The following is a 23,128-nucleotide window of genomic DNA, read 5'->3' as shown; positions in this document are numbered from 1 at the left end:
CAACTTCTACGAGACCATTTTTCTCGTGTAGAAAAGTTGAAATGATTGTGTCTGCTCTGTGGGTGTTAAATGAAATTAACTTATTAAATGTAATAATTCTTGGGGCACCTGGGTGGCTCAGTGGGTTAAGCTTCTACCTTCAGCTCAGGTCATGATCTCAGGGTCCTGGAATCGAGCCCCACATCGGGCTCTCTGCTCAGTGGGAAGCCTGCTTCCCCCCACCCACCCCACCTGCCTCTCTGCCTACTTGTGATCTCTCTCTGTCAAATAAATAAAATATTTTCAAAAATGTAATAATTCTTTAACATTGTGTATTTAGAAAGTGACCATTAGGAGGGATGTTCACATACTATTTCACTGGATCCCTACAGTACTGCCTGAGTTCCTGAGTTTGTGAAGCAGATTCACCCCAGGTGCTAGATGAAAGACCCTGAGACAGGGGGAGCTGTTGTTTGCAGAGTCACCCGGGTGGTCAGAAGCAGAACTAGTCCGGAATTCTGTCTCTGGACTTCTGGTTTTGCGTGGATTCTCTTATACTTTTATGTCCCAAAGTCCAAAGAACTTGTGTTCTGTACAGTTTAAATAAGGGATTTTCAAATATCGTCAGAACAAACATCAAAATCCCTCTTGACTAAGAATGTCTCTTAGCGGGTGTGGCAAGAGTGGGAACCCTGAGTTTCATGCCCGTCTGACCGGGGAATCCGTACAGCACAGTGGTCCTCCCCTGGTGCTGACTTCTGCTTCTCTGACTGTTGGGTTCTAACAATCTGTGGTTCTTTTTCAGGGAGCATGACTTTCCCCTGGGTAGCTTTTTAAAACACTCCCTGCCCTTTCAAGCTAGAAACGTTTGGTCCACTTCCTTGGACCTGAACCAAGTGTTTTGCCAAAAGGCCAAGGAAGGTGACTGTTACAGTGAAAGACACCAAGGGCTTCCTGGCTTCAGGCTTTTACCTCCGATTTTTAAAGTCTTCCTGTTCAGGTGCTGCCTGTTCTTGTAAAGGGCTCTGATTTCCATCCCGCTGTTTGAGAGGAGGCTGCCCAGGGCTAATGTAATTAATATTTAGGGTTGGCATTGCATTTTGTAAGGAGGTAGAAGGGGTTTCCTTTTTCATTTTGAACTTACTTCCAATCATGGAGGAGAAGGCAGGCTTGTCCTGCAAAGCTGCCTCCAGCTCTTGCCAGTCTGGCCCTTTATTTTCAAAAAGTAGCATTATTTTGGCCTCCGCTTCTTCCTGTGTGAGGGTCAGTGTCAACCCAGTGTTTTGCGGAGCCCTGCGGCCAGCTTCCCTCGCCCGCTGTCCCCGGTGCTGCAGCTGCTGTGTGGCACCGGAAGATGGAGGGGGAGTGGTGAAAAGCAGCTGAGTCCATGTGTGGGCGCCCCAGGAGCCTGGGATCGTGTGGGCTTCGCATGGGTAATGGAACAGAAAGGAACAGATGACGAGTGAGGTGTTTGCGTTGGAAAAGAGTTGACGAGGCTTACCTGGGATGGAACGATCCGTTTCTGCCTTGGGATGTCTAGTAGACCACTCCTGACTACTTTGCTCAAGAATGCGGGGAGTTCTGGAAACCTTCTCACGTTATGTGCTGAGTGTGGGAGTTGCTGGCAGGTATTAGCTTGTGGAAAACTGCCGAAGGGTGGATTCAGGTGGCGGATTTTTAATTATGCTTCTGTTCCTTTACCTTCATCCGCCAGGATCAGGAGGGGGATGGGTGGAACGGAGCACTGGGAGGCTAGAGGAGTCCGATCCGCTGATGAGCTGTGTCACCTGCGGCAAAACAACTTCCCCGTGCCTCAGTTTTCTCATCTGTAAAATGGGGAAAACACGGTCGCCGGCTGACTGCGAGGGTCAAGAAGGGGAAGACGCAGTGCGGATCCCAGTACCGGGCACACGGTGTATTTACCGCTCACTAGATGGTGGTAGCTGTGGGATTTTTACTATGCAGTTCATCCTTTTTAAAAAAAAGTTTTTAGATGCAGGGTTGAATGTAGAATGTGGAATTAGTACTGCAAGCAGGTTTTGGTGTGGGGATGGGAGGAGACGGAAAGTTTGAGATAACGGGCGAGGACAGACAGCAGAGAGTGCAGTTACTACTGCACCAGCGCCGAAGTAGCATTTGTTTCCTTTCTCTCGGCATGAAAGAGAATGCAGGGAGTGTCGCAAGCCCAGGGACTCGTCTGGAAGTCGGCGTGATGGTGGTCAGTGTAGCCAGGAAGCACACATCTCGCCTCCTGTGTGCCAGACCCGTGCGGGCGGCTGGGGCTCCTGCAGGGACCAAGACTCCGTCCCTGACCTTTTTGCCACCGGGCGGGCGAGGTTCTGGCAGGGGCTGTGTGACGAGACAGGCCACACTCTGGGCATAGGGGAGGGAAGTGCTGCTGAGGTCCCAGAGCCAGCACCAGCTGGTCTACACACTTAGCAGGAGGTGGTCGACTTCTTGCACGGATTTGCAGATTGCCAACATAAATTTTGTTTTAATGAGCAGAAACTTAGAACACTCTGGAAGACATTCACCTGGGCATCCTGAGGCACATAAGAGAGCGAGGTGAAGTTGCTTTCGTTTGTCTCATAGCAGAGGGAGGGGACCCCCTGTGTCCTGAGTGCCTTACTAGGCAGCAGGAACCTGCTGTACTTCCTTCCACTGTGTCCTCATGGCAGCCTGGGGAGGCTGCTAGAATCCTGCTTTTATTTAAAAAAAAAAAAAAAAAAAAAAAAATCAATAAGCCTCAGAGTCAAGTCTTGCACTTGCCCAGGGTCAGAAGCTATGACCCCAGAAAATCATCATGACCCTAATTAAGGAGTAGACAGCATTGAACTGCCCCTTGTCCCCATGCCTTGCCCCTGCCTGGCTCCCGGGAGCAGGTGGGAACCCATCCTTCATCTGTTGTATGGACCAAGAGGAAAGAAAAGGTGCCTTTGGGGGAAAGGAAGATCTGTCTTGCTGGCAGGGGCTGGGCTGGAAACTCACAGGAGCCACGTCGGCCCCGCCAGGCTGTGTCCTCTCTGTCCATCTTCCCCTCTGCGAAACCTCTTGACTTTTTCACTCTTGTGATATTCACTCTCCACTGGCCACTTAGGTGAAGATGTGAGCCTCACGGTCCTTTGAGGCACAGAGACTCTCATTTTAAACTTTCTGTGAAAGCATCTGTATTTCTTGGCGAACGCCGGATTTCCAGGGGCCCTTGCTTACGGCCTACTCAGAATCCTCTGAATGAGGAGTCACGTTCTGTTTCGTGGCTGCAGCTGGGAGACGTGCGTCCCAGCCTCGCAGCGAGAAGGTGGAGGGTGTCTGACGACAGAACTTGTTTCAGTGCCAGTTGTGTTAAAGACCCTCCCATGAGCTGCTGAGGATGAGCAGGAAACTCCCACCCCGTGTTGTGGAGAAATGACACCCGCCAGTGGAGACGTGGGGGTCCAAAGACCCAAGATACACAAAGGAGGACTTGGCCCTGCCGCCTCCTCCTCCCCGTTCTTAGCTGCTGGAGAGCACCGTTTACTGAAGACGTTACACGGACTTTCTGATTTGGGTGCATCAGGCAGAAGGGAGGTTCTCTGTCCTGGGCTGCCCCGTTGGGTACCCCACGCTGTGACCGACCACCTTGTCCTCTGCTCTCTTCTCTGGAACCTGGCGGGGGTGGTGGGGGGACCCTGCTGTGGTTCCCTTTCCATATCTCTGCCTGGGATTTTCTCTTCAGAATTGTCTCCCGAGTGAGTGTCAACATTATGTGTTTAATGAAGGAAACTTGAGTAAGACCTACCTGTGGCTGTGGTTTTTTTTTTTTTTTGATGGGCATTTTATGGTGAAGGATAAGACCTTGAATGAATATGGAAACCTCCAAGGCAAAAAATTGAATTTCTAGAACCTATTGTTCAGATATTTTTTAATTTCTCCCTGCTAAATTGGGGGAATCAATTTCATTCTATATGATCCTTATCTCCTTATACTACTTGCAAGTACACTCGCTAAAGTGTAAGACCGTCTGAATTGTACAGCATGTCTTTGTGGTTGAATAGATAATGAAAGATCCATTTCCTGGGCCTCATGGCTAAAATAAGAAGTATGTCTCATGTATGTGCTCTTATAGAATCAAAGTTATAGTCGTTCTTACTAAAAGCTTTTACTTTCTTCCCTTATTTTCCTCAAAAATTGTCATCAGGCCCATGGAACTGAATCTTACCTATGCTATAAACATGATTGGGCAATAATAATTTTTAAAAACCCCTTTTGTTTCTTCTTCAGCCATATTACTTTAAAAATATTTTAATTTTTTAATAAAATAATAAAAATTTTTTAATTTTTAAAGATTTGGTTTATTTATTTGATGCAGAGATAGCAAGAGCAGGAACACAAGCAGGGGGTAGGGCAGAGGGAGAGCGAGAAGCAGGCTTCCCTGCTGAGCAGGGAGCCCGAAGTGGGGCTTGATCCCAGGACCCTGAGATCATGACCTGAGCTAAAGGCAGAGGCTTCACCGGCTGAGCCACCCAGGCGCTGAGGTGCATTACTTTTTATAATTTAGAAAGTATAGGTTTTGAGAACTTGCTAGAAGGTTTCAGAAAATGAGGACATTGGAAATCAAATCTTCAATCTCTTGGATTCTAACTCCTCATAAGAAACAGAGGCGTTGAGAAGGAAGGACTTTATTTAAGGACATGGGCTGGTCAGGGCCTGGCCAGGCTAGGACCCAGGACTCAACCTTGGGTACAGCGTACCTTCCTGGTGTCTGTGAAGAAGCTTCGGGGGTGGGAGGCTAGGTGTCTGGGAAAGTTGTTAGACCATCCTTTGAAACAAAATCACTGGAGCAAAGTATCCAATGGATCTTTTCCAGGCTAATACGGTTCTTGTGGCAAGGAGGAGCCTCTAGGGCCATCTTTGCGCCCTCGAAAAGGCTGATTAGTTGTCTTCTCATTTGGGGGTGACCTGGGGGGTACACAGAGCTAATTGCTGATGCTTTTTTTTCCTGTCCTGCCCTGTAGGTAAATCAACATGCCCTCTTCCCTGTTGCTGGAAGTCCTCTTCATTTTCCTATTTTCTGGAGGTAAGTTTGGTCAGGAATAAGGTGTTGAGGGGTTTAGTTTGCTTCACTTCCTTTCGATTTTAACTTCTAGAGGCCTCTCAAATACATCTGCAACTCTCTACTTCACGGCCACCTACCTAGTGTAAGCCCCATCGTCTTGTGCTTGGACCACTGCAGTAGTCTCCCAGTTGGTCTCCCTGGTTCCACCTGGTTCTGCTCCACACCACTGTGCACAGAATAGTCATTTCAAAATGTAAATCTGGGGTGTTGGGTGGCTAAATTGGTTAGGCGTCCAACACTTGATTTTGGCTCAGGTCATCTCAGGGTCATGAGATCGAGCCCCACATTGGGCTCTGCAATCAATGGGAGGTCCGCTGGAGATTCTCTCCCTCTCCCTCTGCCTTCCACACACCCCCACCATGCTCTCCCTAAAATAAAAAAATAAATCTTAAAAAAAAATGCGAATCTGATCATGCCTGGACCCCTCTCCACCCCTACACCCTGCCTAGATTTTTTTTAAAAAGTTTATTAGAGAGAAAGCAAGAGCGAGCAGTGGGGAGGCTCAGACGGAGAGGGAGAGCAGGCTCGATCGAGTGTGGGGATTGATCCCAGGACCTGAGATCATGACTGGAGTTGAAGCCAGATGCCTGGGTACCCAAGTGCCCCTTGCCTCAAATTTCAAATGATACCTCATTGCTCTAAAGAGACTTTGCTTGATCGGACCCCAGGCCCCCAGGCATCGTCTGGCACCGTCTCCCTCCATGCCGCAGCCCTTTTTCCTTCCAGTCCCGCCCAGCCCCCTTGCTCCCCTTCTGCCTGGGGGGTTCTCAGTTACGGTGACACCTCTGCCTAGATCACCCCTTCACCCAACACTGCCAGCCCAGCACAGTTCCTCCTGGTCCCCCAGGTCAGGCCATTTCCTCGGAGACCTGTAGCCCTGGGTACCTCTGCTATGTAGTCCTTCTATGTGAATTTTTAAAGACTCAGTGTCCATCTTCTGTACCAGATAGAAGCTCCATGAGAAAGAGATTCTACATGTTGTGTATTCACCATTGCATAATCTTGGCACTTGGCACCCAGCACCGGACGTGGTGCACAGAAGTGTTCCAGAAGTGCACAGACGAATGAATAATGGAGCAAAGCAACTTTGTTTTTACTCCCCTCCCGAGCTCTAGCCTTGTTAAAAGTAGAGAGGAATCAGAGTTCAGATTAGTCCTACAAGTAAGAACAAGTGGGCAGGGTACCCAGCCATCCCAGTCTAGCTCAGGGTCCTCCTGTGGTCTCTGAGACTCTGCTATGTTGAACCCTGTCACCACCGGCCTGGTCCCTGCGCGCTGCGAGATAAGAGAGGCTGGAAGAAGGTGGGTGGTTGCTCAGCCTGTCAGCCTCCCTCTCTAAGCCATGTGGGTAGACGGTGTAACATTGTAGCTTTGTGGTGAGGGGCCTGGGGAGGAATGAGATATGTTTGGGGACAGGGCCTGAATGTGGTCCCCGGAGGCTCAGGCTCTGGTTCTGCTCTAGCTCATTGCAGAGTTCGCCTTTTACAGCCCCATCCAGTTTACAGAGCACTTGTCCTGTCCATCTCTGGGTTGTACAGATGAGGCTGGGGAGGCCCAGTGAGGCCTGTGACTTGCCCAGGGTCACAGAGCTGTTGGGAGCAGAGCTGGGACAAATGTCTCTCTCCTGACTTCTGGGCTGGCCTCTTCATTCAGGGATCCTCTAGGGGAAGAGAAGGTGCAGAAATCATCGGACTAGGCCTCTGCTCTCATCGGTAGAGTCCAACATTCATCAGCTCCCTATTTCAGAGGGAAGCCCTGCAAATTTCTGAGTAACGTCCTAGGGGAGCCATAGGGACATCACCCATGGCACCAGGAGGGGTCATCTGAAGCCTGGCACAGACCATAACTGCTGAGCACGTGGTAGAGAAGGACACATTGGCTGAGTGACATCTTTAGTGAGTGGTCTCTGGTCACCAAGCTCCTCTGCCTTCCTCTCAGGGGGAGGCTGCTGGCCTGTCTCCAGCTGGGGAATTTGCTGGTAAGACTTATAAAAAGGTCCAGCACTTTCCTGTTCTTTGTAGGGCCTTGGAGATTCCTTGGCTGTTGGGCCCTTTGCAATACTTAATGGACTTATTCGGGAAACCTTAGTGCATGTCCGTGGTGCACAGAGAGCTGGGCTAGGCTTTGCAGAGGATGGATGGAAGCATTCCTGCCCTCAGGAGCTCCCAGGGCGGCTGGGCTGATGGGAGCAGCTCGGGCTGATAGGGAGGGGGCAGCCGGGCTGAGTGAGCCTGCAAGAAACAGAGAGCCTCTGTGTTCTGGAAGACCAGTGTGCTGAATTATTGAGTGAATTTTCAGGTTTTGAAGCATTGCCCAGCCTCTGTCTTAACATGTGCCATTTTTTATGCAAGTGAAAGGGTGGTTTTTTTTTTTTCTCCCCATAAACCCAGTCTACAATCTTTATTTATAGTTTGTTTCTGCCTCTGGTGGCAAAACCGCAGTGGCAGATTGTCCCAGACCCCACGAACGATATTTGATGGCTCTTGTCAGTGGGGTAACAGCTGGTTCAGCATTTTGGCCAAGAACCATCTTATGTGAGTGAGATTGGGAACAGGGCAGATCAGGTGAGCAGAAACCGACTGCTCGAAGGCTAGGTGGGGAGAACTGGGAAATACTTTTGTTTGCACTGGGGAGTAGGGAGTGGAAAGGAGCCAGAGAAGATGGGGCTGGGTCGAGCCCAGGGGGCGGCTGACTAAGGGGGGCAAGGGGTGTCTCAAGCAAGAGGCGTCCCCATCCTAGACCCTGACTTTTTCTTTTGGTTTCCCCCTCCTAATCACTTTCTTGGCAGTCACAGAGCCCCTTGGGCCCAACATACTGGCCTGGTGGGAATCACCAGACCCTACTCCCCATTCCCATGTTCCCAGCAGTGCCCCCGTGCCCAACGTTCTTCATCTGCCCCCCTGCCTGGCCTGCCCCCCCTGCTCCCCTGCTCTGCCCACCTCATTTTATTTCCTCTGTGCTCACCCACCACACGTGGACATTGATAAAGCCCGGGGACTTCTGCCACTAGACATCGACTGTGTGCACGTGGCGTCTCGAAATAGCCCTCCAAGTGGCACCTCGTGGCCTTCAGGACATCCACCATGACTGGCTCACGTTCAGCAGGCCTAGGGCTTCCTTGACATATTACCCCTGCTCTCAGAGTTATTTTGTAAATCAAACAACATTACCATTATCCTGGACATCCTGTAAGAGAAGGAAAGATGTATTCACGGACTTCCGACCCCAAAACTTCTTGGCCCTTGTTCGTAGTAATAGCGCTGAATAAATTTACCAGTGTTGACTCATAGCCCCGTCTCGCCGGGATTTGTTATCCCCACGGTTCCTCCATCACAAGTCAACCCGAAAGGAGAGTCCCCGATGGGCCTTTTCCCCTCTCCCTGTTCTTCCTTCGAGTTCCTTCCCAGGTCTGATACTGTGGGGGCAGAGGCTGTCAGCAGCTTTAGGACTCTTCATTCGTGTGGCCAAATTGTTTCCTAAAAGGGTTGTACCAGTGTTCACCGCCATCACGGGGAAGGTTTCTCCCGATTTGATCTTTCCCCATTTGCATTTAAGTGTAGAAGCTGGTCGATTCATTTCACAGTTAAAAGGGTATCTCATGGTTTGGGTCAAAAACATTTTGTCACCTGTTCAAACATTTTCCCTGTGCTTGTCTATGAATTGGATGTTTATATCCAAGGTTAATTTTTATGGCAAGGTGCTGTACCCTGAAGGGGTGGGCATCCAGTTATCATGCCTAACCAGGGGCAGAACTCATCAGAATCACACCTCGCCTTCTATATATATATTTTTAATTTTTTGCTTCAAAATACCCAAATTTAAATACCAGGTTACCTGACAGAAGTGAAGTAATTGGAGGGGTTTCTTTATGCTGTCCATCTGGTGACTTTTGAGATGCAACATCCTTAAATTCCTTCACATTCCGGTTTTCCCTTCTACTACCCGTTGGTTCTGGTCACATAATGTGGACTAAGACCCCTCCCCTTTCTGCTTTGCATTGACTGCTTCTGGTGTCTTCTCTCCTAGTACCCCTGTCTCATGCGCTTCAGGAAGTCCACGTAAGCAGGGAGACCATTGGGAAGATTTCAGCCGCCAGCAAAAGTAAGCCCATGTGTTCTTCAACCTTCTAGACCCCCATGCTGGCCTCTGCATGACTCCAGAATGCTCCTGCCCCACTCCCATCTTCCTCTGACATTGTGGCCAGAGTCATTTTCTCCAAACAGGCCTGATCGGGGTCTCTATCCTGGGTGAAAACCTTGGGTAAATTCTTGTTGCTGAATTTCTTGGTCTTGCTTGGGAGTCCTCGGCTATGTGACCACCATCTCCCCAACCAGCCTCCTCCCACCATGTTCCTGCCTCTTGCTCCCTTTTCAGCATCTCCTCCACCTGCTCAAGCCACACCAGCCTGTTCCCAGAGACGTTGCGTGTCCCTTGTCTCCCTCTCTGCTGAAATCCCCTTTAGTCAGTGCCTTCTGGGTGGTGCCTTTTCTCTGGTGCTTCTCTGATGTCCGCTCTCCTCCATCCTGACGGGGAGGTGGTAGGGCATGGATTCTGGAGCTAGACAGCCTGAGTTTGCTTCCTAGCGCCACTGCTTACTTGTACTTTGGCCTTAGGGAAGTTACTGAATCGCCCTGTGTTCTTTCTTCCTCCTCTCCGCCGGCAATAAAAACCATACATTTATTTAGGAGTGGGGTGGGGATCTAGGGAGCTGATAGCTAAAGGGTATAGAGTTTCTATCCTTTTTTTTTTTTTTTAATATCTATTTATTTATTTATTTGACAGAGAGAGAGAGAGAGAGAGATCACAAGTAGGCAGAGAGGCAGGCAGAGAGAGAGAGGGAAGCAGATCCCCACAGAGCAGAGAACCCGATCTCAGGCTCCATCCCAGGAACCTGAGATCATGACCTGAGCCGAAGGCAGAGGCTCAACCCACTGAGCCACCCAGGCGCCCCTAGAGTTTCTTTTTGAGGTGATGGAAAATGTTCTAAATTTGACTGTGGTGAGGATGGAATGTATCTGTGAATATACTAAAAGTCACCGAATCATATATTTTATTTTATTTTTGAGAGAGAGAATGCACGATGGGGAGGGGCAGAGAGAGAGGGAGAGAGAGCTCCCCAAGGAGGGTCGACGCTCCGCACAGAGCCCACCTAGCGCAGGGCTCAGCCTCACAGCCCTGAGATCATGACTGGAGCTGAAATCAAAACATGCTTAACCAGCTGAGCCACCCAGGTGCCCCCTGAAGTATATATTTTAAATGGATGAATTCCTTGGTATGTGAATTGTATCTCAATAAACCTGTTAAAATTTTTTTTTTTAAAATAGCAGTCTGTCTTAGGGTGCTTATAAGAAAATGCTGGGAGCAGTGCATGACAAAGAGGGAAGATCCAGTCAGTGCTGCCCTCACTTGAACTCTGGGATAATGCAGCTTCAGGTACCAGGGTTTCTGGCTGGATCCTGGACTAGATTGTGGCCCCCAAGGGCTGGGACCAAGGCTCTTTAGTATCCCTCACTGGTCCAGTAGCCCCTCCTCTCCTGGCGCTCCGTTCCCGTTGCTGAGTTAGACTCCTCCAATAGTACACAGACTTCTGCGCAAGGCCTGTTGTCAACTTTGTGCCCGCTGTGGGGGTGGGGGAGTGTACTTGCTGCTGCAGAGGAGAGCTGCCTCTGGCTGGGACCTTCTCCTGTGTTATTTTCGTGCATGGGCTAAGAAGAGCAGCAGCCTGATGTACCCTGAAGTTGTCTCTGCCTCCACTCTGCTTCAGGAGGGCACCCCTCTGGGGATTGGAGGGCAGGGAGGCCGGTTGTCAGCCACTGTGTTCCACTCTCCCTAGTGATGCAGTGCTCGGCGGCAGTGGACCTCCTGTTTCTGATCGACGGATCGCACAGTGTCGGGAAGGGGAGCTTTGAGAGGTCTAAGCACTTTGCCATCACGGTCTGTGACGCTCTGGACATCAACCCTGAGAGGGTGAGTGCAAACCTTATCATCCTTGCATTCAGGCATCTTGGGTTGCAAGCGACAGAAATCCAGTTCTAAGCAGAAGAAGACATTCACGGGTGCCTGGGTGGCCCAGTAGGTTACGCATCCGACTTTTGATATGCGCTTGGGTTGTGGTCTTCTGTGGTGTCGGGGTTAGGGAGCGAGCCCGCCTCGGGGGCTGGGGAGTCTCCCTCTCCCTCTGCCCCTTCCCCGGCTCATGTGTGTGCAAGCTATCTCTCTCTCTTTCCCAAATACATACATACATATATACATACGTATGTTTTTAAAGCAAATAGAAGAAGAAGAAGAGAACATTTTGTTGGCTTGTGGAACAGGAACACCAAGAGGGTGGTCCTGGTTCTAGGCATGGTAGGGTCTGAAGCCTCATTCAGTCTCTTTTTCTCCTCAGTTTTGCGTTCCTTGTTTGGCTTCCTTCCCACGCAGCCTCTCCTTACACAGCACATTTGCCCTGTACTGCCTTTCAAGCAACTGATCCCAGTAAAAGGAAAATGGATTTCTTTCCCTGCGCCCGCAGCGGACGGTCTCCGAGAGGGCTGCTATTGGCCAAGGCACAAGTCTCATGACAGTCCCTTGCCCAGTCCTAGTAGTCAGCGGGGAAAGATGCTCTGGCCACGTGAGTCACGGGCTGACGCACCTTCTTGATTCCCCACTGGGAAGAGGAGCTTGTGGAGGAGCGGGAAAGGGAAAGCATACTGAGGCAGACAAAAACTCTCCCTCTGAAAGGCAGAGCCCTTGTATGAAGTGGGGCTCCTACCCCACACGTTCACTTGAGAGGAGCTACTCCTGCCGGAGTGAATCCAGCCAGTTTGTTCACCTCGTGCTCTCCCTGGCTCTGGGGAGCTGCTCTCAAGCAGCAGCAGACTGTGCTAACTGTGGCTCCCACTGCTGAAAGGGGCATCTTGGGACAACCCAATAGAAAAATGAACAATGAACACAGTTTCCAGAAATTGAAACAGAAGTAGCCCTTAGACGCAGGAAAAGATGCCCAACCTCACTCACTCTAACAGTACAACTTCCACCAAAATACCATTTTCACTTTCTGGATTAGCAAAATCCCAGTTTGGTGACCTGCCCCGTTGGCAGATCTATAGAAGCGGGTTCGTGCCGGCGATGGGAGTATAACCTGGTGCGACCTCCAGGGAGGGAGTCTGGCAGCGTCCATTGGAATTACAAAGGCGTGGACCCTGTGGCTCAAGAATTCCACCCCATGGAATGTGTTCTACAGATACTCCCACAGATGCAAAGTGTTGGACAGTTATTCCTTGCAGAGTTGTTTGTTTATGATCATAAAACATTTCAGGTCATGCAAACGCCCACTCACAGGTGACAGGTGAATTCATTAGGGTACATTCATAAGGGAAACATCGGGCAGCGGTAGAAAGTGAATGGGGAAGTTCTCTTAGATGGAGGGGCACCAACCCAGATGAGACTAAAAAGTAAGAGGCAAATGTCATATGTAATGTGTGACTTTTTATGAAAAAGGGGGGAAAAAGTCTGTGTTGGTACTTGGAGAGATCTGTGAAGAGGCTGAGAACAGTGGTTCGCTGTTGAGCAGAGGGGGTGCAGATCCAGTGGGGGGACTCTACCGTTTTACTTTTTTTTAAATACTTGATGGATTTTGAGCCGTGTGAACCTACTCCAAAGTCAAAATTTAAGAAGGGTGTTTTGATCTGAAAAGCCATTCTTTTTTTTTTTTTTTTTTTTTTTTAAAGATTTTATTTATTTATTTGACAGAGAGAAATCACAAGCAGGCAGAGAGGCAGGCAGAGAGAGAGAGGAGGAAGCAGGCTCCCCGCTGAGCAGAGAGCCCGATGTGGGACTCGATCCCAGGACCCTGAGATCATGACCTGAGCCGAAGGCAGCAGCTTAACCCACTGAGCCACCCAGGCGCCCCTGAAAAGCCATTCTTTTTTTTTTTTTTTTTTTTTTTTTTTTTAAAGATTTTATTTATTTATTAGAGAGAGAGAGAGGGAGAAAGAGTGAGCACAGGCAGACAGAATGGCAGGCAAAGGCAGAGGGAGAAGCAGGCTCCCTACCAAGCAAGGAGCCCGATGCGGGACTCGATCCCAGGACGCTGGGATCATGACCTGAGCTGAAGGCAGCTGCTTAACCAACTGAGCCACCCAGGCGCCCCTGAAAAGCCATTCTTAACTTGAATTAGAGACTACTTGCAAACAGGTTGCAGAAGGAAGTGGTTTTCCAAGATGACATTCCATGGTTAATCCCAGAAAAACCTCTAGGACTGAAGAGCAAAAGTGGCTTTTAATGAAAGCCGGATTTTCTCCAGAATGGCAGGTAGTTTGGGGAGAGTGAGCCCATCACCCTGGTCTGCCTGCCATCTGGCATGGCCGTCTGAAGACACCAGAGCAGATTCTATTCCATTTGGGCTTGGGCAGCCTGGAAGTTCCAACCGTGAAGCCATCGCAGGTCCTCAGAGGACCAGGGCCACAGACTTCTGAATCCCCATCTTCTTCTGCACAGTGTACTGCTTTCCAAAGGAGGCGATTCCCCCCATGAGGTTTCAGTAGTTATTTGTGGAGGAAGAGCCATAAAAACCAAATGCTTGATGTCGGCAGTGATGTAGTGTGTGTCCTGAAATGGGAGGCCTGGAGGCCCCAGAGGATGGTAGCTTGGGAGAGAAGAGCTGTGTGGAGTATAGGTGAACATTTTACTGATGAAGAAACAGACTCAGAGAGGCTAAGTAACTGCCTGGGGTCACACAATAATCAGAGGAAACAGCTAAGTGTGGAAGAACTGAGGATCTTGACCCTGAGCTCAGGACTTGCTCTGTTAGGTCCTTTGTCCCTCCCAGTGGGTAGCCCCTGGGTCAAGATGAGGTGACACCAAGAAGTCATACCCTATTGCATGGCAAATGGATAGCTGGTATTGTGGCACTGTGTGTGTGTGTGTGTGTGATGTGTAAGGGGTGGGCACTGATGGAATTCAGCATCCTCTAACAGCGTAAGAAAACCACCACAAAAGACTTCATGGCTGGTGTGCACCGGTGCAGCTATGTCAACCACAGTTTTCCAGAACTTGGGGAATTAAAGCTTGGTGCTGCCAGACCACATTTAAAATGTGGCATTATTTCCGGAGGCTGATTTTTAGGCTAGAAATGGGCAAACCACTCAGTACCCATCACAAGGAGCCAGAACAGTGAGAGCCCTGGAAACTTCCATAGATGAAGGAAGCCGATGATGACGTTCAGGCGAAAGAGGGTGCAGAGTGGCTCTATTTCATTCAGACAGAATCTGGGCATTCAGAGAGTTCTCTTGGGGCTGGACCTGAGAAAAACTTTCTCCAGCAAGATTCGTTGAGCAAAGGGTTTGGGGGGCGGGCGGCTCTGTTTGAGTGAGCTAGTGAGCCGCTGGACCTTGAGCTTGAGCCATTCCGACTTGCTGGAATGCTAGCAAAGGGTGTTTGCAGGAGAGCCTTTAAAGATTGTTTGATCTGATTCGTGCTTGAGGCTTTCTGTATTTGCTGCTGCATTTCTGTGCCTCTTTATACCTCCATGTACAAGGGATCTGCGCCTTTTTTTCCTTTCTAAAATTTAGTTTTCAAGGTGCTGTAAGGTAAGGCTTGTTATGGATGTTGTGTTGTGGAGATGGATGGAAGGTGTTTGAAGTCTTCCTCCCAGTGATTAAAAGCTGAGAAGTTTGCTTCCTGGCTCCAGTACAGTGACTGCAGCAGAGTGATTACAGAGCGCGAGAAATCCGGGCAGGCTTGCCCTTGAGCATACAGTCAACTGAAGATAAAAGGAAACTGCTTTGCTCCCAAACCACCAATTACATTAAATGTCTTAACCACTGACTCAAGTTATTTCTGTCTTGTTTTGTTTTGAAGTTGTATCCTTCCTGTTTAATTCAAGTAAATACACCCAGCTGCTGGTCTCCGGGGAGTTTTTTTTTAACTCAATAATCCATTCACATGGTTCAATTAAAACGCAGTCAATGCCTAGTTTCCCTCCTGCTCATATATTTTCCATCTGCCCAGTTTTCCTACCTGCTTGCTTTTTTTAAAAAGAAGATTGATTGATTGATTTGAGAGAGAACATGCGTGCAGGCATGGTTGGGAGGGGCAGAGGGAGAGAGAGTCTCAAGCCGACTCCATGCTGAGTGTGCTGCCCCACGCTGGGCCCGATCCCACAACCCTGAGATCACGACCAGAGCTGAAACCAAGAGTCGGACATGTAACCGACTGTGCCCCCCAGGCGCCTGTCCCTATCAGCTTTCTTGAGCATCCTTCCAGAACCACTTCTCCAAACACAAGCAGTATGAAGTGTACCATGCTATATTCACTGTTCTATCCTTTGCCTTTTTCTCTTCACGGTATCTTGGAAGTCTTTCCATATCTAAGTATATAAGTAACATAGGCATTAATATAGATCTATATTATTTTTTACAGCTTATTAACATTCTGTCATAAGGATTTCCTGAGGTTTAATTAACCAATCCCCTACTGATGGACATTTGATATTACAAATACATGGTGAGCCTGTAAATCCATTATTTCACACATAAGTATATCTGCAGGATGAACTCCAAGTAGCCCTATGTAATTGTAACTTTGTAACTTCTTTTAAAAGATTATTTATTTGAGAGAGAGGGAATGAGTGAGAGAGAGCCCAAGTGGGGTAAGGGGCAGAGAGAGAAGCAGACTTCCCACTGAACAGGGAGCCTGTTGCTGGACTGTGTCCCAGGACCCTGGGATCATGACCTGAGCCAAAGTCATGATGACCTGACCTGAGCTTATCTGACTGAGCCACCCAGACTTCCCTGTAGTTGTAACTTCCAATAAATATTGACAAATTGCCCTCCATGGACGCAGTAACATTTATGTTCTTACCAGCAATGTTTGAGAACTTGCTAGTTTCCTTTGCAAACATTGTATTTAGCTTTTTGCAACATCTCCATGTGGTACAGTTAAGCATCTTCTCTCATACTGAAGAGACATTCGTGTTTCCTGTGCAATCCCTGTTCATATACTTTGCCCATTTCTTCTAATGTGTTGTTGGTCTTTAACATATCAATTCCTAGGCACTTTTTACATATTGGGAGAACTAACCCTGTGCCTCTGACTTGAGTTGCAAACTAATTTTCCATTTGTCTTCATTTTTTATTGCATGATGGCATGTTTTGCCCTGCAGAACTTTTCCTTATGCAGTCAGATTTATCAGCCTTTTCCTTTATAGCTTCTGGATTTCAAGGCATAGGAAGGCCTTTTTCCACTTCGAAGTTATGAAGAAATTCTCTCTAGTTTCCTTCCAGAACTTTCACAGTTACATTTTTTCACATGTAGATCCTGACTCCGTTCGTGATTGAGGCTCTGTTTTGTAGGTGGCTGTTCAGTTGTCCCAGTTTCGCTGGACCGTCTCTTCCCCACTAGTTGGAGATGGCGCTTGAACCCAAGCTAATTTCCAGGGAGATTTCCAAAGGATTTTGTTCCTCAGAATCTCCTGAGCTTCTCTGCTGCTGTTTTCCAGCGTCCACCTCCCACACACGCCCACCCAAGACAAATTTCTTCCTCCCGTAGATGCTTATGAGTGCCTCCCTAGAACTCCCTGTTGAACCAAGATCCTTTGGGCTGTGCTCGCCGGGAGCAGGTGCAGCTGGCCTGCTGGGGTGGAGTGCTTTGATGGTCCCCAAAGCACCAGGCCTGCTCCGGGATTGGCAGTGCAGGAATTCAGGTAGTAGGTAAAAGGCAGCCTGGTTGCTTAAATATGAATCAGACGGCCTGTTTGCAATCTTGGCCAGAACTGGGGACAGGTGATAGAGTAGTAGCTGAGAATGCAGTTTCTTGAGGGGCTTTAGAGAGCCAGTGACTGGGTTCAGGGCGTGGGCCCTCGAGAGGAGGCCTAAACGCGTATAGCCCTTTTTGCTCAAGACTGACTAGCGTCCTCAGAGCCCAGAAAGTGACTTTATTCAGTTTCCCTTCTCTGGTTTTGGAAGGCGTTGGCATTTCTCCAGCGGCCTCCGGAGCGAGGCTGCAGAGTCCGTCTGGCATCACCCATGGCTCTGGCTCCTTCGCCTGCAGGGTCACTTCAGCTTCAGTGTTGCTTGTCCTCCAGGGTGACTCCGTTCTGAGAGCGGGCCTTTCCCCAGTGTGGCGACTGCCCCCTGCCCATCCCCCCACCCCAAGGATGCATGTGTGGTGGCTGTGGCACCCCGGGTGCATTCTGCTGCAAGCCCGTGCTGGCTGAGAGGGCAAGCCTCGTGGCTGAGGCTTAGCGAGGGCTGGAGGCACATTAGGAGGGTCCAACGGCCCAGTGTCCCCCTCTCACTAGCCCTGGGCCAGACCTGTGTCCTCTCTGCAGTTCAGTTCCTCCAGCAGCCCCCTGAGTATTGATGGCACCTGGGTGGGTTCAATGAAATAACGCGTGAGATTGCTGAAAACAGTGCCTGCTCCTGGGAGGCCTTTGGACATGTGACCAGAGACCCTGCCCTAGAGATGCTGACAGCCCAGGCCTGAGGGCTGCCGGAACGTGGGCTGAGAAGTTTGAACTGGTGGTTGTCCGCACGGCACGCGGGCCGACTCCCTGTTTCCTTCCAGATGCTCCTCCTGGTCTTCGGAACCTTCTTTTAGGGACACTGGAGAAAGCCCTGGCACTGGTAGTTGTTGAGTGGGCGGGAGGCAGGGTCATTCACCTTTCTGGTCCCTTCTTTTCCCTTAGGAATGTTTGTGACTTGACCTTGTTCTCAGACCCCTGGGCCCTCTGTCTCCTACGGCAGGTCCGAGTGGGGGCGATGCAGTTCAGTTCCGCTCCGCGTCTGGAATTCCCCTTGGATGCCCTTTCATCGCAACAGGAAGTGAAGGCCAAAATCAAGAGGATGGTCTTCAAGTATGTATGATGAGATGCCGCCGGGGTTAGGACGCAGCCAGCCGCCCTTAAAATCGCTCCCTCGAAGGGTGTGATTGGCCCGAGAGCGGGCTGTGGTTTGGCTTCCAGAACCAGCGATGCACAGTCCGTAATGAGAATTCCCCTCTCAGGACTGCTCCTCATTATTACGTAACAGCGTCCTGGGTGGGCGTTTAAAAGTGCAAGGTAAAAAAGGAAGTCTTTTTGCTTCTGTTGTGTGGAGTAGTCAGTTAACCTGGGACTCAGTAGCTGGTGAAGGTCGAGGTGGGTCAAGAGCGTGAGGTGACGGGAAGAACACTGGCTCTTTCTCCCCGTTCTTTCCCTGGGTACCGCTGTCAGCTGGGAAGGTTGCTGAGAGAAGCCTCGTTTTTTGTCTTCTAGAAAGAGTTGGTGTCGCTCTGTCATTAAGAATGCTTTAAAAATTTCTGAATAGCTATTTATGTTGCTTGTCCTCCAGTGTGACTCTGGTTTTGAGAGCTCCTACACACACACGCCCCATAAATTATGTATGTAGTGGGGTCGTAACATTATTCATGATACAAGTCGACTGATGTGTGTATATGCAAATATGCATATGTAAATACGCATCTATCTGGTGTATGTTTTATATACATGTATATTATATACACACATCTAGCCCTATGTGTATGAAAGTGTGTTATATACTCATGCTACACACACGCATTCACAAACCCACACCAAAGCATGCCTTTCCTTCCTCTCTGGATCCTCTGTGGTATCTGCTGCCCCTTGGGGCGTGTGCCCACTGGAGTGCCACTGACAGCTCTTTATAAAGGTCCCAGCCCTTTATAGCCCGCCACCAATGGCAATTGCAAAAGCCCTAGACTCCGTGGCCCTTTCCCCAGTCATGGGCCTCTGTACATCTGCCAGTGTCCCTAAGAAGCCTGCACCCTCACACTGGGCATGGCAGGAGCAATGGGGGCCCTATAGGCCCCAGGAACCCCCAGTGACTTCATCCCAGGTTATTTACCCCAGCCCAGGGGTGCCCTGAACGGAATGAGAGGCAAGTGAAATGCAAAGAAATGAAAGGGAAAAGAAAAGAGCACATTGAAATGTTTGTTAAAAACAACATTAGTGTGCCCTGGTCTCTCCTAGTTCCCTTGGAGCCTTCTATCCTTGAGGCCTCCAAAAATAGTTTCTTATAGAGAAGCAGTCCTTAGCTCTGATACCTGGCACAACCCCTGTTAAAGTGAGGTCTTTGGCCAGGGAGTGTGTCAAAATGCAGGTGCCTTGGTTTCCTCCCAGACCTACTGATTCCCTCTTTGGGCTTAGGATACTTGGATACTAGATACTTAGAATCTGTCCCTTTTAAAGATCTCTCCCACTACCCCCTGCCCTGTGATTATTATGCACATTAGCCTTTTAAAAATACCTTATTGACATTTAATTTAAATATCATAAAGTCCACACACTTAATATGGACAATTCAGTGATTTTGAGTGTATTTTCCAGAGTTACACAACCATTGCTATAATCTAATTTTAGACCATTTTCATCATCCCTACAAGAAACCTTATAAACAGACATTTCTCCAGAGAAGATATGTAAATGATTATTAAGCACTTGAGAAGATGCTCAGTGTCCTTAGCCATTAAGGAAATGTGATCCAAAACTGTAATGAACCACCACCTCACACCCATTAGCGAGGCTAGGATAAATGGCAGACAGTAGCAAGTGTTGACAGGGACGTGGAGAAACTGGAACCCTCATGCACCGCTGGTAGGGTTGTAAAATGGTGCAGCAACTTTGGAACGAGTCTGGCCTGTAAACACAGATTTACCATATGACCCAACGACTCTATTCCCAACAAACTTAAAATGTATGCCCCTAGAAAAACTTGCATACTCCTGTTCAGAGTATCATTGTTTAGAATTGCCAAAAAATGGAAACAACACAAATGTCTAGTGAATGAACAGATAAACCAAATGTGGTCTACCAAGCAATGGAATATATTATTCAGCCGTAAAAAGGAAGGAGGCCGTGATTCATGCTCCAGCATGAGTAGGGTTGAGAATAGGGTTGAGAACCTTGAGAATAAGGTTCTCATTTATATGAAATGTCTGGAACAGAAGCAGAGACAGAAGCAGATTAGTCACTACCAGAGGTGGCGAGGAGTGGGGATAAGGAGTGATTACTAATGGGTGTAGGGCTGCTTTGGGGGGCGATGAAATGTTTTGGACTTAGTGGAGATGTTTGCCCAACTCTGTGAATATACTAAAAAAAACAGGGAATTATATACTTTTAAAAGGGTGAATTTTATGGTATTTGAAGTATATCATGACTGATATAACATTTTTTAAAAATTTATTTATCTGACAGAAATCACAAGTAGGCAGAGACTCAGGCAGAGACAGAGAGAGGGGGAAGCAGGCTCCCCACCAGCAGAGAGCCCGATGTGGGGCTCGATCCCAGGACCCTGGAATCATGACCTGAGCTGAAGGCAGAGGCTTTAACCCACTGAGCCACCCAGGTGCCCCCTGATATAACATTTTATTACAAAAACATCTTTGTAGCCCTTCTATGCATGCTAACATCGGCAGAAGAAGAAGTAACCTGTTGCTTTAAGTTTAGAACTGAAAGTCAAAAATTGGGTGACTCTGATTCCATCATCTGGCCCTGCTCTCTTCTGAAATCTAAGCAAATTGCAGCAAATTGGTTCAAAAAGGTACTTAAGAGGTCATCCAGGATCTGTTCCAGCCTGTTCTTTTACGGGAGACTGTTGAGGCTGAGGAGGAGCAGTGACTTGGCGAGGGCCACGGAGGTCTGTGGCGCGTCCAGCAGATGCCACCAGCTGTCCTTTTCCATCTCTTTCCACCCTCCTCTCCCACCCTCTGAAGAGTTGGTTGACGTCTTCTCATCTGTGTTGAAAGTCATAATGAAGGGTTTGAGAGTATTATTCACAGCATAGGAAGTCCAAAGACTCAGTAAGAAGGTGCCACGTGAGGACAGGAGGGATGGAGAAAGAAGCTTCTCCATGTGTCTGCACAAGGTCAGCTCTTCTTGCATGGCTGTGTGTCGTTAGTGCTCGTGTGTCCTAGGATGACTATAAGAGGTAGCAAACAAGGCAAGGAGGCAGTAACTAATTTTTTGGCCACAGTTGCAGGGTCGCTGAGGACACTAAACATGAAGATGTTGTTATTAATCAGTACAGAGGAATGTTGGCCGAGTGGGAGTGATGACCTCCCTGCGACTCTACCCTTTTTCTGCAGTGAAATTTTAAAGGCTGGATTGATTGGGACGGCTCTACCCAACCCTCCCCCACCCAAATACTTGCCTTTTTAGACCACAGCGATCCCCTGAAGTGTGTTTTGAGGTGGCTAAGGAACCGTCCTGATGATCCTTTATCGCTCCTTTGCAATAAGAAGTTTAAAAATACTGCAATCAAATCTTCCAGTTTTGCACCCTGTGATAACATAAAATCAGATAGAGCATGGCCAGCCAGATCCACTCCAAATGTCCAGAGCTCCTGGCCAGCTGGCTGTGTAACCTCCCTCAGTCATTTCCCTAATCTCCCAGGAACGCAGCTCTGATTTTCTGGGACTGCTTTTTTTTTTTTGGACCCCATCTGTAGCTTTATCAGTGTTTTACTGTATTTAGATAGCTCTACAAAAATAGCACCTCTTTACCTTAGCATGGAGCCTTTTGTAGCTGTCTGTGGCGTCTTTCAAGCCACATTAACGGTCAAGCACAGCTTTTAGGGGAGTCGCAATTACAAGGTATTTTGTTCTTTTTCAACTTACTATTTGGTGTGTCTTTTTTGGATATAGTTGCATTATTTTTCATGTTGATCCTTTTTAATGGTTGTATAATAACCCAATGAATTAAACTATCATAGTATATTAAGTCATTCCTCTAAAAGGATACATACACATTGCTTCTGAGCAATGTCTTTGTCTATTGATTAAAGAAAGAGAAAAAAAAATACCTGTAATCAAACCCCTCTCCCTACAGTGAGTTTTCTGATGAATTATTTCTCAGAATCTGTTCCACGGATTACTTGCATCCATGTGATCACTGGGGCAGAGGAAGCCGATTTAAAACACAGATTCCCAGCCTGGTCACACACCCACCACCAGTCTGGAGTCTCTGATGATAGGATCTGAGAATCTCCATTATTCTGCCTCCCAAGGGATTTTTTTTTTTTTTTTAAAGATTTTATTTATTTACAGGTAAAGAGGCAGGCAGAGAGAGGGCAGGGTCAGGGGTGGGGAAGTGAGCTCGGGGCTCCATCCCAGGACCCTGGCTGGGATCATGACCTGAGCCGAAGGCAGAGGCTTTAACCCACTGAGCCACCCAGGTGCCCCGTCCCAAGGGATTTTTAAGCTCATTGGAATTTGAGACTAACTCAAAAGATAAACTTCTTGGAGTAGGATTGCTAGTTAATTTATCATGGTAACTACCACTAATGGAACACTCACTAGGTACTAGGAGGTACTGGGTGTAGCATTTAATCCTCAATACTATTACTGTCCCTACTTTAACAGGGAAGGAAACTGACTCTCAGGTTAAGTAACTTAAGTAACTTTCTAGTTTACTTGGCTAATAAATTTCAGATCGAATATTTGAGTCCCACCAGCTCTAGAGCCCGTGTTTTATTTTTAATTATTTTTATTAACGTATAATGTATTATTTGCCCCAGGGGTACAGGTCTGTGAATCATCAGGCTTACACATTTCACAGCACTCACCATAGCACATACCCTCCCCCATGTCCATAACCCAACCACCCTATCCCTACCCCCGCCACCCCCAGCAACCCTCAGTTTAAGGTCTCTTATGGTTTGTCTCCCTCCTGATCTCATCTTGTTTCATTTTTTCCTTGCCTACCCCCAACCCCCCCCTTCCCTGCCCCTCAAATTCTTCATATCAGGGATAATTGTCTTTTTCTGGTTGACTTCTTTCACTCAGCATAATACCCTCTAGTTCCATCCACGTCATTGCAAATGGCCAGATTGTATTTCTTTGATGGCTGCATAGTATTCCATTGTATGTATATACCACATCTTCTTTTTCCATTCATCTGTTGATGGACATCTAGGTTCTTTCCATAGTTTGGCTATTGTAGACATTGCTGCTATAAACATTCAGATGCATGTGCTCCTTGGGATCAATACATTTGTATCTTTAGAGTAAATACCCAGTAGGCGATTGCTGGGTAGTGGGGTAGCTCTATTTTCAA

General features: G+C 48.3%; 1 protein-coding gene across 6 annotated transcripts in view; it reads left to right on the top strand.

The window, feature by feature from the left end:
* VWA2 (von Willebrand factor A domain containing 2) overlaps window positions 1–23,128 on the top strand; it is a 47,068-nt gene that overhangs the window by 2,304 nt on the left and 21,636 nt on the right. For 4 of the 6 annotated variants that reach the window (XM_059173117.1, XM_059173115.1, XM_059173116.1 and 1 more), the window contains 4 exons: window positions 4,974–5,035; window positions 9,100–9,174; window positions 10,907–11,040; window positions 17,802–17,911. In XM_059173117.1, the coding sequence (XP_059029100.1) occupies window positions 4,984–5,035; window positions 9,100–9,174; window positions 10,907–11,040; window positions 17,802–17,911 (371 nt within the window). In that variant the 5' untranslated portion in view covers window positions 4,974–4,983. The remainder of the gene's footprint in view (window positions 1–4,973; window positions 5,036–9,099; window positions 9,175–10,906; window positions 11,041–17,801; window positions 17,912–23,128) is intronic. The other 2 variants (XM_059173120.1, XM_059173119.1) reach the window with 1 other exon arrangement.

This window comes from Mustela lutreola, chromosome 4 (assembly GCF_030435805.1).
Source record: "Mustela lutreola isolate mMusLut2 chromosome 4, mMusLut2.pri, whole genome shotgun sequence".
NCBI classification, from domain to species: domain Eukaryota; kingdom Metazoa; phylum Chordata; class Mammalia; order Carnivora; family Mustelidae; genus Mustela; species Mustela lutreola.
This window is presented reverse-complemented; position numbering and strand designations above follow the sequence as displayed.